General features: G+C 40.8%; 1 protein-coding gene across 1 annotated transcript; it reads right to left on the bottom strand.

The window, feature by feature from the left end:
- Window positions 1-384: 384 nt before the first annotated feature.
- LOC141596807 (uncharacterized) lies at window positions 385-4,425 on the bottom strand. Its single transcript, XM_074417057.1, has 4 exons — window positions 3,894-4,425; window positions 2,889-3,149; window positions 1,665-2,504; window positions 385-1,151 (listed from the first exon to the last, which is right to left on the bottom strand). Exons 1-4 carry the CDS (start codon window positions 4,312-4,314, stop codon window positions 670-672), a joined length of 2,004 nt encoding a protein of 667 aa, XP_074273158.1. The 5' UTR covers window positions 4,315-4,425; the 3' UTR covers window positions 385-669.
- Between the last annotated feature and the right edge of the window lie 12,746 nt (window positions 4,426-17,171).

The raw sequence follows: 17,171 nt of genomic DNA, 5'->3' as shown, positions 1-17,171 counted from the left end.
TGCTCCATTCTCCTCTATTTACCCACTTACCATTCTCTGTCTCATCCTTACATTTGAACGTGTGTTGTAACTCGACACAAATATTCAAATAAGACTGTAGCAAAATATTCAACACCCTTTTAAGGCTTTTTAAAGGTGTGTTTGAACGGAGAGATTTGGAGGAAAAAGAAAGGAATCAACTGATATGTTGAGTATGTTGTTATTGATTCAACCAATGGTCAAGAATCTCAAGATTAATTAATTATGAGATCGCATGGTGTTTTCGTGAAAATGTGCCATAATCGACCTAAGAAAATCCAACAGAATAACAGGAGTGATTACTACTCTTCTATGCTTTATATATGCTGACATTCCCCTGATTATTTGCATGATGAAGCCACTTAGTAGAACAAACAGATACGGAGATAAGATTAATAAGAGAAAAACCCGAAACCAGTCTAGGGAATACACTTGCCATCAAAATCCTAACTAGCTTACATGTTACAACATTGTTACATATTACAAGGCATTGCACCCAACTTCCATAAGTTTGGGAACATATTAGCCTAAGTGTGATTAGCAGGCAGTCAGATATTGCCAATTTGTACCTAAAGAACTCGATAGGACCTGCACTGTACCCAAAACGAATCACCCCGACACAGGTCCAACAATTTGGCATCAGTTTCTACTTCAGGAACTCTCGTCAAGTAGACTAAGTTCTTGTCTAACCGTGTTTATTGTCGGCCTTTGATATGGGAGTTCATGGGTGCAAAGGACGGCTAGTTTACCGAGCTTCAAAGCCTCGGTTTCAGAATACTCGTCACGAAGATTTGAGTCGATAATTTCTCCTAGCTTCCCTAATTCAGCAGACTGGCGAGTAGATGGGTCAAATCTAGTCTGACCAGAAAGGATTTGGAATACAAGCATGCCAAATGCATAAATATCACTTTTGTCAGTAAACTTTCCTGTGGTGGTGTACTCAGGAGCAAGATACCCCATTGCAGCACTAGCTTTCAGCATTGAGAAAACGATGTCGTCTGCCAGGAGCTTGTGGAGACCGGACCCCACGAGAAGTGGGTTTAGATGCCAGTCGACAAGCACTTTTTCAGCCGATATAATCTGGTGAACTAAGGCAGGTTTGCTGCCTTGTGGGCTGTGTAGGTAATCAATACCTGATAAGGAAAAGAAAATATATTAATTTCAGCTTTTTTTTCTAGGAATTTAATTGGTGTATGAGCGAGCAATCAGAGTTATGAAGCTGCTATGGCAAGTTTCTGGAGATGCTGCCTTTAGCATTATCCAATGGCTGTATCGATGTTGTTTATCACTGAACCAGGAATAGGGCATGGACTTAATTTAATTCAAGTTTATATGGGGCGGTCTCACATGACAAATCAACCCATTAACCATATAATTCAACGAAGAATAGACAGGTATTTGCGTTGATCTCACATGTGAGATGTGAGATAGTCAGTTTCACACAAGAGTACAAGACTCATTGATGCAAAATATCTTGCTAGTATGAAATATGAATACATAGTTAAAACTTTACTCGTGCCTTCCTTCATCTACTACATTTTCACTTAGGATCGTGTTGGCCTCATAGTCGGCATGTCTATACTTCATACGGGCAAAACATCAGCTTACAAACGACAAATGTTATTGTACAAGAAAAGGAAACAAACCTTTAGCAATGCCCTTGATGATGGAAACCCTAGTAGACCACTTGAGTACTTTTTCATCACCATCCTTCAAATCTAGGTATTGCACCAAACTTCCATTTGGAACGAAATCATAGATTAGAAAACACTCACTCCTTCCCTTAGAGCAGCAAAATCCTCTCAACCGGACGACATTTCCATGCTGCAATGAAGTCAAAATCTTCAATCCCTTCAAAAACTCAACTTCATCCGATTTGCAGTTTGACTTGGCTATGCGCTTGATAGCAACAATAGATCCATCTCTCAACACTCCTTTGTATACAGCCGAGTAATTGCTCCTTCCAAGGAAATTCACCTCGGAGAAGTGCTGTGTAGCTGACTCCACATCTTCCAAATTGAACATACAGCTTTCGAAGAATTCTTGTGACCCTTTCTCAAGCAGGTCCCACCTGCTTGAATACTCCAAGCTAATTAGAGAAGCACTCTTAACATCCTTCTGATTGGAGTTTATTTGACCATCACTATTAACCAAGTTGTTTCCAATCTTTTGCTTTTTCCTACGATACCACGAGAATGTGGAAAGACCAATGACAGTGGCTATGGCAATTACAATAACTCCAGCTATGACATTAATATGAGAGTTCTTTGGATGATTCAAACACTGTTGTTTCGTGCAATTTGGCAGGAGATTTGCGGATTCTGGTATGCCGTTTTCTGCAAAACCCCCAGAACCAGCTGCAAATGGATCAAGCTTATTCGGGCTATGGGTGTCAGAATAAGTACAGACTCTCAAAGAAGTAAACCCAGCTCCACATAAACCAGGATTGTTCTTGAATTGAAATCCATCATTTAGTCTCTGCAAAGCTTCACATAATAAAATACAAGTTATTCTCTAATCTCATTTACCTGTTTCGCTATTAAACAATAATCAAAATACAGCACGATAACCCCAGTTCCTCAAGGACGCCTCCGAAGTAAGAGGGGTCATGTCTTCACAGCTTATCTCTGTGTAGCTACAGATAAATGTTGTTTCTAAATGACCCACTATCAAAACTGCTGACAATCGCATAGATTGACTGCTATTTCACGTTAAAAAGAAGCACAATTGGCTCAGTGAGTCAATTTAACTTTAACTGATTTTATCATAATCCAAAACCAAAGATTAACAAGTCTTGACTCTATGGAAACACTTCCAGAGTACGGAGTATATTGCAACTATTGAAAGAAATTTAAAACTTTTTTAATTACCAGAAGGTACATTGCCAGAAAGAGTATTGTTTTGAACATCAAGAAGTCTCAGATGCGGCGCTTCAGCCAACTTGACAGGAATAGAACCAAAGAAGTTATTAAAGCTCAAATCCAGCCTGGTGAGCCCCTCCAAGTCTCCTAAACTAGCCGGGATCGCTCCTGTCAACTGATTATATTGCAAAGCTAGAACATTAAGCTTCTTAAGCGACCCAAGTTGAGTAGGCACTTTCCCACTTAACTTATTATAACACAGCTGCAAAACTGCACAGCGAAGCAAGCAGATTAAAGTTTAATAAGGGCTTCACAACAAACTTAAACAATCCCATTGCCATGCAAAGTTGATGAAATCAACAGTGAAGAACTATAACCATTCTAGTACAAAACATAGCAATTAAGACCAATTAAGACCTACCAAAAATATTTAACAAATAAAAGTAAAATAAAAGTCATAAAGATTCAAACTTTAGGTCATTAGTTGATTAAAAATGATAAGAGCCACTTTAACAAAATTACACATTTTAGGCTTTATTTCAAAAACCAAATTAGCTTATTATTTCAACTAAACAAATTAGTTATGTATTTAAATAATAAAAGAGACAATAGCTATGAACTAAACTTTTTGTAGTACTAAACACAATAAACCTAGATGAAGTTAGTTAGGAAATTAAATGAAAGAGTCAATAAACAGGAGCAAAACCCTTTGTGGTTCACAAAAGCTTAATTGAGACCGCCTTGAGCTTAACACGGTCTCAGTTTCATGCGATGTGGTTCGGTTCATTTAATGCTAGTTAGAATGAGCTAAGACAGTCTTAAACAAGACTAACCCTTGTAGTACCACAAAATTTCAGGTGATGTGGTTCATATAATACTAGCTAAAATGACCTAAGACGGTCTGAAGCAAGACTAACCCTCTTAGTACCAATACAAAACACAAAGTAACCCAAATGAAATTACACAAAATGTCACAAAAATTGAAATTTAAACCAATTAAATCAATAAACTAACCTTGTAAATTAGACATATTCCCAAGATGTTCAGGAATACTTCCAGTAAAATTATTGACATCCAAATACAGATCAGTAAGCTCAGTTAACTCAGCAATTTCCTTAGGAATTTTACCACTCAACTTATTGAAATGCAGGTAAAGCCCAGATAAGCTCTTGAGTTTAGCAATGGTTGAAGGTAAAACCCCATTTAACCCTTTACCTTGCAGTGAAATATTAGCAACTTTACCATCTGCATTACAAGCAACACCTTCAAATGTGGGACCATTACAAGGGTCACCATTAACAGTCCATGAAGATAGGTAAGTTCCATGAGGGTCTAGAGATGATTTTATGTCAATGAGAGTTTTCAGCTCGGCATTTTCGCAAACAGTTGGTGTGCATAGCAGAAAAAGGGGTAAAATGGTGAAAATGAGGTGCATGTTTTTGTGGGTTTTTGAGAAGGGTAAGAAAGATTTGAAGTTTATGGTGTGGAACAGTGGAAGTTGGAAAGTGGAAGAAGGTAAGATGTGGAGAGAGACAGGAACAGGTTAAGTGAGTGAGGTGAACAAGTATTTTTTTTTTTTTTTGAAGGATGGAAAGACCTGAAGTCGGAAGCTAGGTAGCACGGACACTCCTCCTAATTAGCCGTTTCGTATCCAATATCGTGTCGAATACGATATTCGTCGGACACACGCGGACACGCCTAAATGTGTCGGATACCGATAAATGAGTAATGAGGTGGAGTATAAGACGGGTTTGAGTGGGAAGTAAGAATAAGTTTTAGTCAAAGTCAAATTTTACGTTCAATTATTTAAATTTACTTTCAAATACATTTATAAAAATAAAATGGTATGTTAATTACAACTATAAAATATATATTTTGTTAAATTTAAATAACGTGTCTCGTGTCCTAAATTTCATGGGATGTCGCACACGCGTGTCAAGTGTCCGTTTTAGTACTACCTAGGTCGAAAGCAACAATATCATCTAATACATCATTTATCAACCCACCCTCAGGTTAAAAAATCTAATGGAGCGTAATGACCCATATAATGTGCCCAAAATGGATCTTCTCTATTTTTTCTCTTCATTTTTTTCTCTAATACACACCTATCTTATACTCCCTTCAATTCACCATTTTCTTCCCTATTTCCTTAAACGGATTATTCAGGTTTTCTTCCATATTTCCTATTTTGACAAATTTTTCCACCTATGCAATTACCATATTGTCCTTGTTATATTTTTAGATTTACAATTTATGCCACAACTTATACTACTAACCTAAGTACTAACCCAACAATTAAACCCAATCTATTAACACTAATCCTAATTAACAATCCAGCCCAACCCAATTAACCCCTTACTTAACCTTAATCCCTCTCGCCTTATTTACCCGTCTAACCTAGAAAACCCTAGAACATTCTCTTTATTCCGCCATTTTCATGTCGTCTTTCTCTCTCTACATCTCTCCCATTTTCTCTCTTTTAAACAATTCCTCACCACTGACTTAAAATTTCCCTCTCTCAAATCTCCCAGTCAATTAGCATGTCGATGTCGATTTTTCCTAAATCGCGATAAATTTGAATACTGTCACAATTTTACTCCGGATATGGGTTGTTATTACTCAGATCTTGAAGATGGTCCTTGCTTGTTCAACAAATCTATTGTTGATTTTGATGGTGGTCTTGAAGATTGTGAAACGGGAAGAGAAATGAGGTGCATGATTGTGAAAGGGGGAAGAGAGATGATGATGGTGAGGTTGTTGCGGGTGAATGTAGTGAAAACTACGGTGATGGTGTGCCTGATTGTGAAGGGGAGAAGAGAGTTGATGATGATGATGAGAACGCTAGGAAGGAGATGGCGGAGTTTATAAGGCTCGATTATGAGAAAAAGGCGAAGAGGATGGTTGCTAGCCGTCAAGCACCAGAGCATGAATAGTGGTTTTTGACTGAGCTTGCTACATATTTTTATATGTTTGGCCTACTACTTGAAGATGGCGAGGGGGTTAAGAGAAATGATGTTGATGAGGAGGTGAGGCCTGACTCATGTGATGTTGTGTCTGATTACTCTGTTCATGTCCCTGATTCAATTGATATTATCCTTAATTCCTTGGGTGCACTTGATGAATGGGTCCAAGAAACCTGCATGTCTGATCAGATAAAGGAAGAGAAGGATAGGGAGGTCTATTTTTTTACTCTGTTACTCTTTTCATTTTTTTGTTTATGGACTAATGATGAAACTGTCGCCTGCATATGGTTTTTTTTCTTCTTTACTTAAAAGTAATGCTCAATGATCTGGATTAAGGGCATTACATTGCCAATACAATCCTTGCATTACGCCACCACAAGTACTCAATTTGGATGCATCAACAACAACTACTTCCTTCTCTTTCCCTACGTTCTTTAGGGCCTCAGTTGGCGCATCATTTTGCTCAATAAGGCGAGTTACCTCATCAATGCTCATCTCAGCAACTTTAGCATAAGCGGCATATCTCTTTGACGGCATTTTGAGCGTCAATAATCAAAATAAACGTAAGCACATAGCCTACGACTCAAAATAAAACATCAGATCCGCCCAAAGAGGTACTCTGTCGAGTATCCTAAGACACTCGGCCAAGTGCTCACACTCTAGTAGCTGATCCACAAAACACATAAATCGAACTCCGTCAAGTACCTGATGCACTCGATCGAGTATGTCGTTGTAATACTACGGTTTTATGAGCCTCTGGGTACTGTATCGAGTGGGCGTTACTCTGTCGAGTAAGGGTGTTTTGGTTTTAAAACAAGATGTTTGTCAGAGGGTACTCGATCGAGTAGCCTTGGTACTCGATCGAGTAAAGGGCACTCGATCGAGTACGTTAGTTACTCGATCGAGTGGCTCGGTTTACGGGTAATGTTTTGTCGGGTTTTGTTAATAATGCGAATAGATATATATATATAACTATATATATATATATATATATATATATATATATATATATATATATATATATATATATATATATATATATATATATATATATAACTTTACGTCATCATCATTAAACACTTTTATTAAACCTAATCACTTCAAAAGAGATTTCAAACTACGTTCTTCGCATCTTTCGCATTATTGGCAAATCCCGGAGCTTAAGAGGTCGGAATTCATCATCCTTTGCATTCTTGTGATCCTTGCGTCGAGGGTAAGATCTACGTACCGATTTTATAGTATTTTATTAAGTTTGTTTAAACCCTAAATTGGGGGATTGGGGTGTTTTTGTTAGTTTTTATGATTGTTAGTAATTATGTGATCATATGTTAGGAGGAGGATTCGTAGAGGAGGCTTTTTGATAATAGCTGTTGAGATCGTCTGATTGTATTGCATTCCAGGTAGGGTTTCCCTACTCAGTATTAGTCACTTGATGTGTTGGTTGTGATTTGTGATTGTTGAATATCATCATACTAGTATTGTGACGGTTGTTGGATGTGGTTGCTGTTAGTAGTTGTGATTGATTGTATCTGTCTATGTTCTTCGGGGTGCGTCCCTGGCTGAGTGGAGTCACTTGCGGGAGTGGCTTCAAGCCCATTATTCGTCTTCTGTGGAACCCGCCACAGAAGGGATGTGCACATTAATGGATTTGGGTTTATCGCTCGACGGAGATGAGCGGGGCTTAGGTGGGAACGGCTGCGGTCCCCCACTGGCGGCGAGGAGTGACCTGTTGCGATGGGTGCTCTGGCAGGGCTACACACTTTAGTGTGTAGTCAGTATTGTGGAGTTGGTGATGGAGTTCGGGGTATATCTGTGAAGATTGAGCTGTGTTGTGTGTTGTTTTATTAAGTTATGTAAATTGTGTGATTAGTACTGACCCCGTTTAATTGTTTTAAAAACTGTGGTGATCCATTCGGGGATGGTGAGCAGTTGTTGAGCAGGTATGAGTCGAGATACATGGGATAGCTGGGATGTGTCGCCATCAGATGATAGAGTCTTCCGCTGTAGTTTTGATAGTTTTTAGACAGTTGTTTTGAGATTATGTAAACCGTATTTTGGCCGTTGGTTTTGGATTGTATTTACTCACTTAAACTTCATACTATTTAAACGTTGTTTCTTTATTGTCTTTTGATTATCATTGCCTCGAGAAACCGAGATGGTGACAGCTTTATACCTGAGTGGTCCTGGTAAGGTACTTGGAGTATGGGGGTGTCACAAAGTGGTATCAGAGAGACGATCCTAAAACCTGTAACTAATGAATCTAATGAACATAGGGAGTCAATTAAAATGAACCGGGGTTAAAGGTTATAGGAGCTAATGCAAAGACTTGGGAGACGTCCTAAAGTCGCGAACTCGCCCTACAATTTTGAACCGGTCATATGGGGGGTATATGTCAGAGTCATATGTGTTGTATTTTGGTTTGTAGGAGTACGTAACGATATATGTTGAGAATCATTGAATGTTGGGAGTGGAGAATTGAAGTTGTGGTTGAAAAGTCGGTGAATATGTTTATATGTTGATTTGAATAAAGAAGCATGATGGTTGTTTATAATGTGGCACTTGATAACATGAGGTAGATTGTTTTGTTGATTGTATGAGGAGTTGCGTAGATTTGCATGCGTAGTTGTAATTATAAAGTTGAGATAATAATGAATGCATAGTACGTTGGGGGTATGTGAGATAACATGCGGGTAGTAATCACGAGTCAGCATGACTCGATCGAGTGGGGGACACTCAATCGTGTGGGTAAGGTACTCGATCGAGTGGGTCTGACTCGATCGAGTGGGTAATTGATGTTTTTATGATCAGAACCGTGATTTTGGGCACTCGATCGAGTAGGGGACACTCGATCGAGTGGCTTGTCAGCTCGATCGAGTAGATTAGAGATCAGAAGGTCTGTTTTGGGTCTGGAGTCGGGGCACTCGATTGAGTAGGTTTGGGGACTCGATCGAGTGGGTTCTGGTCAGGCTGTTTCCGTGTTTTGAGTTATAGTATGTATGTTTATATCTACCCTTTTCATATATATAGTTTCAAGATGCCGCCAAAGAAAACCGCTTTGTATGCGAGAGCTGAGAGCATGAACGTTGACGATATAGTTAAGATGTTGAAGCATCGAGATGCTCTTACGGAGGCCCTTAAGAGAGTGGGGAAAGATAAGGAGGTTGATCACTCTAAGATCAGTCTTTACATAGCGAGGTTTAACCCAAAAGAGTATAAGGGAACCGGGGAGCCAATTCTTCTTGACAATTGGCATCGTGAGATGGAGAATATTCTGGATCTGGTACATTGTCCTGATGAGATGAAAGTAGAACAAGCTGCGTTCTACTTGAGGGAAGCGGCTGGTGAGTGGTGGGATAAGGTGAAGGTGGGTGCTAGGGAGATGTATGCGAAGCAGGGTCTACCTGCTATACCTTGGGAAGAGTTCCGGAGGGCTATGAGGAGAGAGTTTGTACCTGGGCATGTGAGGAGTAAGCTGAGGGAGGAGTTTGATGGGTTCAGGATGACATCTGATATGTCGATAGCTGAGTATTACCGGCAGTTCAATGAGAAGTCTAGGTATGCCGAGGACATGGGTTTGACTGATGAGAACCTAGCGCTGAGGTTTGAGAAGAGGTTGACCCCCAGGATTATGGAAAAGTTACCCGTGGGAATCCTTACCGATGTTAAGGAAGCTTATGAGAGGGCTGGGAGAGTTGAGAGGTTGGTGGAGATGGCTCGAGAGAGAGGAGGTGGGAAAATAAAGGCGGAGAGTGAGGGTGGTGGCCAATCTAATTACAAGAAAGGCAACCACAATCAGACTAGAGCATTTTCTTCTGGCTCGGGGTTTAGTGCTGGGGTTTCCTTTGGGCGTGGCCGTGGGAGCGGTAGTGGTAGTTGAGGGATGACCTGCTTTGGCTGTGGCGGTGTAGGCCACAAGAGACATAAGTGCATGACTGTACCGGGAGCTTTTCAGAGATCGGCTCAGGGGAGCTATTCTCAGGGTCCGGCACAGAGTTATGCGAGCAACAAACCAGCTGGGTCATGGAACAACATGGGAGGTCAGAGCAACCAGGGTGGAGGTAACCGCAATGGCGGTAATTCTTATCAGAAACCAGTTACGAACAACAACCAGGGTCCGGGTGCTAATCCGACTACTTCAGCCAGTACTGTCCAAGGAGGTGGACAGAAGACCAGTGGAAAGCTGTTTATGATGGAGAAACAAGCAGCTGAGGACGACGCACACGTTATCACTGGTACCTTTCTTGTTAATGGTATTTACACCTTCGTTTTATTTGATTCAGGGGCGTCTCAGTCGTTTGTATCTTCGAGTCATGTTAAACAGTTGGGGTTGAGAGCATATGAGTCTGTAAATGAGAAAGTCTTCATACCTTCGGGAGAGTCTGTAACATGTGGGTGGTTGTATAGGAAAGTACAAAGCTAAGTACTTGCTAGAGTTTCCTTTAGATGGTTTTGAGATGATAGTCGGGATGGATTGGTTAGGAAAGTACAAAGCTAAGATAGACTGTCATCAAAAGAAAGTGTCTTTGAGAGGTCCTAAGGGCGTTAGTGTGTCTTATCGTGGGTTTGTAGTCAAACCCAAAGTTAAGTTGATTGCAGTTGTGACCTTAAAGTCTTATCTAAGGAAGGGGTGCCCGTTGATCTTGTGCCATGTGAGAGACGACCGGATAGAGAGTCCGACAGTTGATCAGATACCAGTGGTGGGTGAGTTTTCAGATGTCTTTCCAGAGGAGATTCTGGGGTTGCCACCGAAGAGGGAGATAGCTTTCACGGTTGAGCTGAAACCGGGGACGGGGTCAATCTCTAAGGCACCGTACCGGATGGGTCCTAAGGAGTTGGAGGATCTCAGGATACAACTAGATGATCTGATAGAGAAGGGATACATTAGACCTAGTGTTTCACCTTGGGGAGCACCAGTTCTTTTTGTGAAGAAGAAAGATGGGAGCTTGAGGTTGTGTATAGATTACAGGGAGCTGAACCGAGTGACGGTGAAGAACAAGTATCCTTTGCCAAGGATAGATGACCTGTTTGATCAGTTGAGTGGTGCATCAGTCTTTTCTAAGATTGATTTGAGGTCGGGGTACCATCAAGTGAAGATTAGGGAGGTGGACATACCAAAGACAACTTTCACGTCGAGGTATGGTCATTATGAGTATGTGGTGATGCCTTTTGGGTTATCTAATGCACCGGTTGTGTTTATGGATTTGATGAACAGAGTTTTCAGTCAGTTTTTGGACAAGTTTGTGGTGGTTTTTATCGATGACATCTTAGTCTATTCCAAGACTAAGGAGGAACATGAGGAGCATCTGAGGATTGTGTTGCAGACCTTGAGGGAGCACGAGTTATATGCTAAGTTGTCCAAATGTGAGTTCTGGTTAGAGAGATTTTGTAGACACCTCATTTCTGCACCTCCCACAAACCACCTGGTGATGATTGGGCCGCATGTTTGGTACGCGGAACGATTTGTGACAGTTCGTAAGTTTGTCGTCAAGTGATTGCTCAAACACTGATGTCTACCTCTTAAATGTCATCTACGCGCCGATACGGTCGTTTTGACAGTAATTAGAGTACATTTGGAGTCCGGGCCTAAAACCGTCTTCATTTTCTGATAACCGCTAAAATCCCGAGTCAGAATGTTCTGGAATGTTCCGGATATTTCTATTCCATATTTTTATAAATCTTTGGCAATCTTTTTGTCTTTGGTAAAGAATTTCTCGTAATATTCTTACAAAATATTAAGGAAAATAAGATTAATACGTTATTCCATAAATTAAACACGGAAATCTTTCTTCCGCAGGAGGAAACCACTTGGGAACAGACGCAGCAAGTGCTGCGCCTCTTCCAAGAGACGCAGTGACTGATGCGTCTCTTCCCAAGTCCTTTTCTGCGTATTTTTTCGTATCTTTTTCATATCTTTTCTAGATTCACTTCCAAAGTCTCTCCGAAAACCCTAGTTCTTCACGTGATTAGTATAAATAGGAGCCTTCGCTCCTCATATTTCTCACGCGAGTGTCCGCCCTTCTCTTCTCCCTTTGCATTCTAGACCACGTTCTTACTTTTTGGCGTCTACGTGCTTGAACTTTCGACCACGTAAGCTCGGATCCTTCTGAGTACCAGCCTCGTTTGCATGACCGACCAATTTGACCAACTCCACAATCAATCAACTTAATCAATCTTAATCGTTTTCCTTTTTCAAGGGCACTTTCATCTACATTCGAGTCGAGCATCACTAAACGTATACTTAGTCCATCTCGTTTCGTCAAACATATAAGTCTGATGGTGTAAATCTCTCTTTTATTTATTGTTATTTACTTTTTGTAATAATTAATTTAAGGTTTATGTCGAAAATACAATTAAAACCGATTTCTAAAAACCTTGTTTAAAACCTTTTTACGGATAATCAGAGGACAACCGTCGAGAAAGGACGCAGCAACTGCTGCGTCTCTTCGAAGGGACGCAGCACCTGCTGCGCCTCTTCGTGAGGCTGCCGCAGTTCCTGCTTCCTTTCTTCTTCCTTCACCTTTTGTCAATTCGTTCGTTCTTTATTTTCTTTTGTTTGTTCATTGTTCTTTGACATGATTTAAGCATAATAATTCCAATATGTAATATATTGTTCATCATTTAACATATAGTTCATCGTTAAATTCCCGACTTAAATCCCATATAATCCAATATTTGCGGGTTTTCGTCATTAAATTCAATCCGGGTTGTAGAGATTCGATTCATTCATATTGAGTCTCTGGAATTCGTTCTTTGATATATTTTCATCTGTTTATTCATCATTAGTCCATCATTAATTCGTCATATTTAACCTAATTAGTTCACCTATGTTGTTAATCAATCCTTCGTTCATGTATTTAATTCGTTTACATTAGTTTTCATCCATGTTTATCGTTTTTATGACCTCATTCACATGTAAATAATATGCTAATCACTTTCATCCGAGTCAATTGTTCATAATCGATCATTAAAATCACCAACGAATATTAACGAGTTGCGGTTCCGGCTTCACAGCCAGAACTCAACCCAAGAATAGACGCAGCAACTGCTGCGCCTCTTCCAAGGGACGCAGCTCTGCTGCGCCTGTTCCCGGTTGATTTCTGTCCCTGAACTCCCGTTTCTGCCTTGACCTAGTTTCTTAAGTGCGTATTTAATTAACTATTACTCGTATTATCACTCTAATTCCTGTTCGTTGATTCCTTTATTTATTCTTTCTCAAACCATCCGTTTTAGATGTATTTTCGACATAAATCAACTAATCCCATTGTAATTATTGTAATTTTCTTTATTGTGTTTATTGTATTTCATTTACTGTATTGCTTGTATGCCTTCACATGTAATTGAACTTAAATCCCGACTTTGAGATTAATTGTATGCTAAAACTACGTGTTTACCGACTTAGTCTAATTCTTTACATGTTAGGATCAAAACAATGGATGTTGCATTGCATGCATATAATTGACAATATATCAAGTATAGACAACTTTCCTAATCATTAGTAGAGGCCGCTATCGAGGCGGACGGGATTAGGTGTTCGATCAAAAGAGCTTCCTAATACGTACCCTCACCCCTTACTCCAGATCTCTGTGAACATCCGTGTTCATTGGCATCCACGAGAGTCATTCTAGACATAGAATGCTAAGGGTAACGAGGTCTTGGTGTTCATGTCACTACTTTGTGTCTTGACATGGCATGAGGTATTCGAACGGTTCCAATTTCCCATAAAAATTGGTGGCGACTCCACAAATACAAACGCTTGTTCTCCCAAGCGCCCCCGTGGCCCATGTCCACAGTTTGGCGCCTCCGCTGGGGATAATACACTTACGTGTAGCCAAAAGGGTGAAACTTGAACAAGGTTAGGGAACAGTTTGTACAAGACAATTGTCGGTTTTCATAACTCGGTCTTCTTAGATCGTTTCATTCGGCCTTCCTAGGCCCAACCCAACCCAATCGACCAATCGTCCCGTCTAAACGGTCCTTATTCTTATTTGGGCCTAAGGATGGATAGCGATTGACGTTATCCATACCATGGTACTTACTCTTGTTTGTATCAAGGGATTTCACTACTTGAGGAAATGGACTAGGAATCGGCCTTACTCTTGTTTGGTACGAGCCTCTCCACAGACTTCAGGTTTGATTGTTCGGTATGGCAACCCACCCTTTAAACCAAAACCCTTAAATGCACTCAACATCCCGTTATAATGCTTGTATAAATGTTGGTACCTTACGTGATCACCATTTCTAAACGAAACCATGACGATTTTTGTAAAATCAAAATCCCTTTAAAATGTAAATTTCGAAAAGGCCAATGATTAGCGCAAAACCGAGTCAAAACTCTGTCCATTTTTCGAGTCAAAATTTCGGGCCTAAGCCCTTTTCCAAACCTCACTTCGAGTCTACTCCTACAACTACAGTACAGTTGACTAGCACCAACATTTTTCAAATTTCGTCATTTCTTCAAAGCTCACTCGACACAAGTGGCACACACCCACTTCCCGAGTCAAAAACATTTCTCTCTTAGTAAGTGTGCTAGGATGGTCGATCGTGTTTTGATTCGTCATCGATCTCTTGTTCAGTTTCCAAGATATCTGAAACAAGCGACGTGAACTTCAATCAACTCAAGAATGGTAATGATCAAATCCTAACCGCGCTGTCTTGTCTCCAAGTTACTCAAGACCAAGTGTATGATCGCCTCGACACCATCGAAGGCCGAATCTATACCGTAGAAACAAGGTTGACTTCTGTGGAAAGTGAAATAAATGATGGCTTTGTGAACGCCTTCGGGGAAGAAAACCCTCCCATAGGAATGACTGTAGCCGAGAAACGACTCTAATACTTAGAAGAACAATTGATGTATCTCAAAGGGGATGACATTTATAGGGAAAATAACCGTAAGTATGAGGTCGTGAGTTCCAAGTTGCCAACCAACTTCAACATGACGGACATCCCTAGATTCAAGGGACATGAAAACCCTTTGAACCACATCCGTGCTTTCAAGGACTACATGTATATCAAAGGCATCAAACCCGAGATGTTCTTAAGGATCTTTCCTTCATCTCTTGACACCATCTCAAAGCAATGGTTCTACTCTCTAGAACATAAGAAGATCGCTACTTGGGAAGATGCCGCAAGCGAGTTTGCTAAGCAATATGCAGATAATGCGGAGATCCAAGTTAACATGCGCACTTTAGAGGTTCTTACCCAAAATGACAAGGAAGGTTTCACCGACTTCCTAAGTAGGTGGAGGAAGACTAGTACCCAACTAGTTGAACGCCCAAACGAAGCTACCCTCGTGGAAAAGTTCATGGAGAACCTAAAACCCATCTATGCGAGGCATTTGAGGTACCAAAACATCAAAACTTTCAAAGATTTAACCGTACTAGGAACAAGGATCGAAGATGACATCCGTAAAGGGCTCTTGCCCAAAACGGTAGGCCGAGGATATCAAGGCTCAACAAGTCGTTCTTACGGCTCCACTAGCAAGACCGATGAAGTTAATCTCCTCGAGCCATCCAAGAAGAGTACCCCACCAAGGAAATTTACAAATCTGGGGGACACTTACTCCAACTCTCTAAAAAGGTTGATGAAATAAGGCAAACTCCAACCCATAGGCCCTACACCCGAACCAGAAAAGAAATCTAAGTTCTGGGACGAGAACTCATACTGCGAATATCATAGGGGTAAGGGACATGACACAGAAAAATGCTACAAGTTGAAAAATGTGTTTCAAGATATGATTGAGGATGGTCAACTACCAATACCGCCGGGAGGTAAGCCCAACAACACTCAGAATCCTCTTGGAATTCTAGTGATCACAGGTGAAGAATCTACCTTAGATTGCTCACACCTCATTTCTCCAGTCGAAGATGAGATCCACGCGATTGAGAATGAAGGGTTCTACTCTATCATTTCCCCTACTATTACCGACTTCATCGCATGGGCAAAAAGTGTGGATAGACAAGTTTCGGAATTGGAAAATATGGTGACAACTCTACATGACCCTAATGCAACACCTAAAGAACATGCGCCACTAATATTCTCCCAAAATGCTACTATGCAAGAAGTAGTCGTCGTGGTTGATAAACTAATCGGCCAAATTACGCAATTAGAGGACGAGATCATAAGAATGAGGGAACTAGCTACAGTCAATGGAGTATGGGCCGATGATGATGAAGACGAGTATCCATTGAACACTCCCTAGTCAAGGAAATAGTCCAAAATGGTGAAGACCAAGATGTAGACCACCTAACTCGTTCAGGACGTCCATATCAAAATACTACTCAAAATGGTCCAACCAACGTTATCACACCAAATGATAACGAAGAAGACTTCACTGATCATTTGCTAAAGCAATTACAGAAGACAAAGGCTGATCTTTCAGTCTGGCAACTAGTAGCAAGCTCATTCCCACATCGCCAAGCTTTACTGCAAGCTTTAGCCAAACTAAACGTAGCACATAACTCCACACCCGACGATGTAGTCAACTTGGTCTTCCAAGAATCACCGAAGCTAAGTAATCCTATTACTTTCTCAGATAAAGATTTGCCGCCCTTTGGCGCTAGTCATAACTTGGCTCTTTACATCACTGTCGTTTTCTTAAAGAAGAATGTGCCAATGACCTTGGTGGATTATGGCTCCACGGTCAACGTCATACCCTTGAAAACGGCATACAAACTAGGCATGAAAGAGTCGGATTGGACCCCTACAAACCAAGGTGTCCGCGCATATGATGGTACACGACGAAAGGTATTAGGACTCGTTAACCTAACAATAGCCACTAGGCCAATTGAGCGAAGGGTTAACTTTCAAATAGTGGACATCGAAGCTTCCTTCAACATACTTCTGGGAAGACCTTGGATTCACGCTTCCAAAACGGTAACATCCACCCTTCACCAAAAGATCAAAATCCCACTAAATGGCAAAGTGGTGACGATCACTTCGTCGCCAATCAAGGCAATAATCGAAAAGAAGTCAAATAATCAAGTCCTTGCGGATCCAGTATATAAACTTGGGGGCTTTCAAAGCATAAGTGTCATAGAAAGTGAGTTGGCACCTCTATACTACTATCCTTACTCCAACTTGGTGGTCAACCACATACTCAAATCCCAGGGATACTTCCCGGGAATGCCTTTGAATCCTGCCCGAAGAAATACCTTCGCACCCTACAAGGAAGGCAACTCAAAAAGAGTACCACTGGGACTAGGATACAAACCCACTAAAGAGGAAGTTCTCGAGATGCTCGCTCAAGTTCAAAGCCGTAAGCACGTAGGAGTCCAAATGTGACCATACCTCCCTACCCTAAACGGATACTTTGTTAGGGAAGGAAGTCAAA

The sequence above is a fragment of the Silene latifolia genome, chromosome 8 (assembly GCF_048544455.1).
Source record: "Silene latifolia isolate original U9 population chromosome 8, ASM4854445v1, whole genome shotgun sequence".
NCBI lineage: Eukaryota > Viridiplantae > Streptophyta > Magnoliopsida > Caryophyllales > Caryophyllaceae > Silene > Silene latifolia.
The sequence above is the reverse complement of the archived record's forward strand: the minus strand, read 5'-3'. Positions and strand labels throughout refer to the sequence as shown.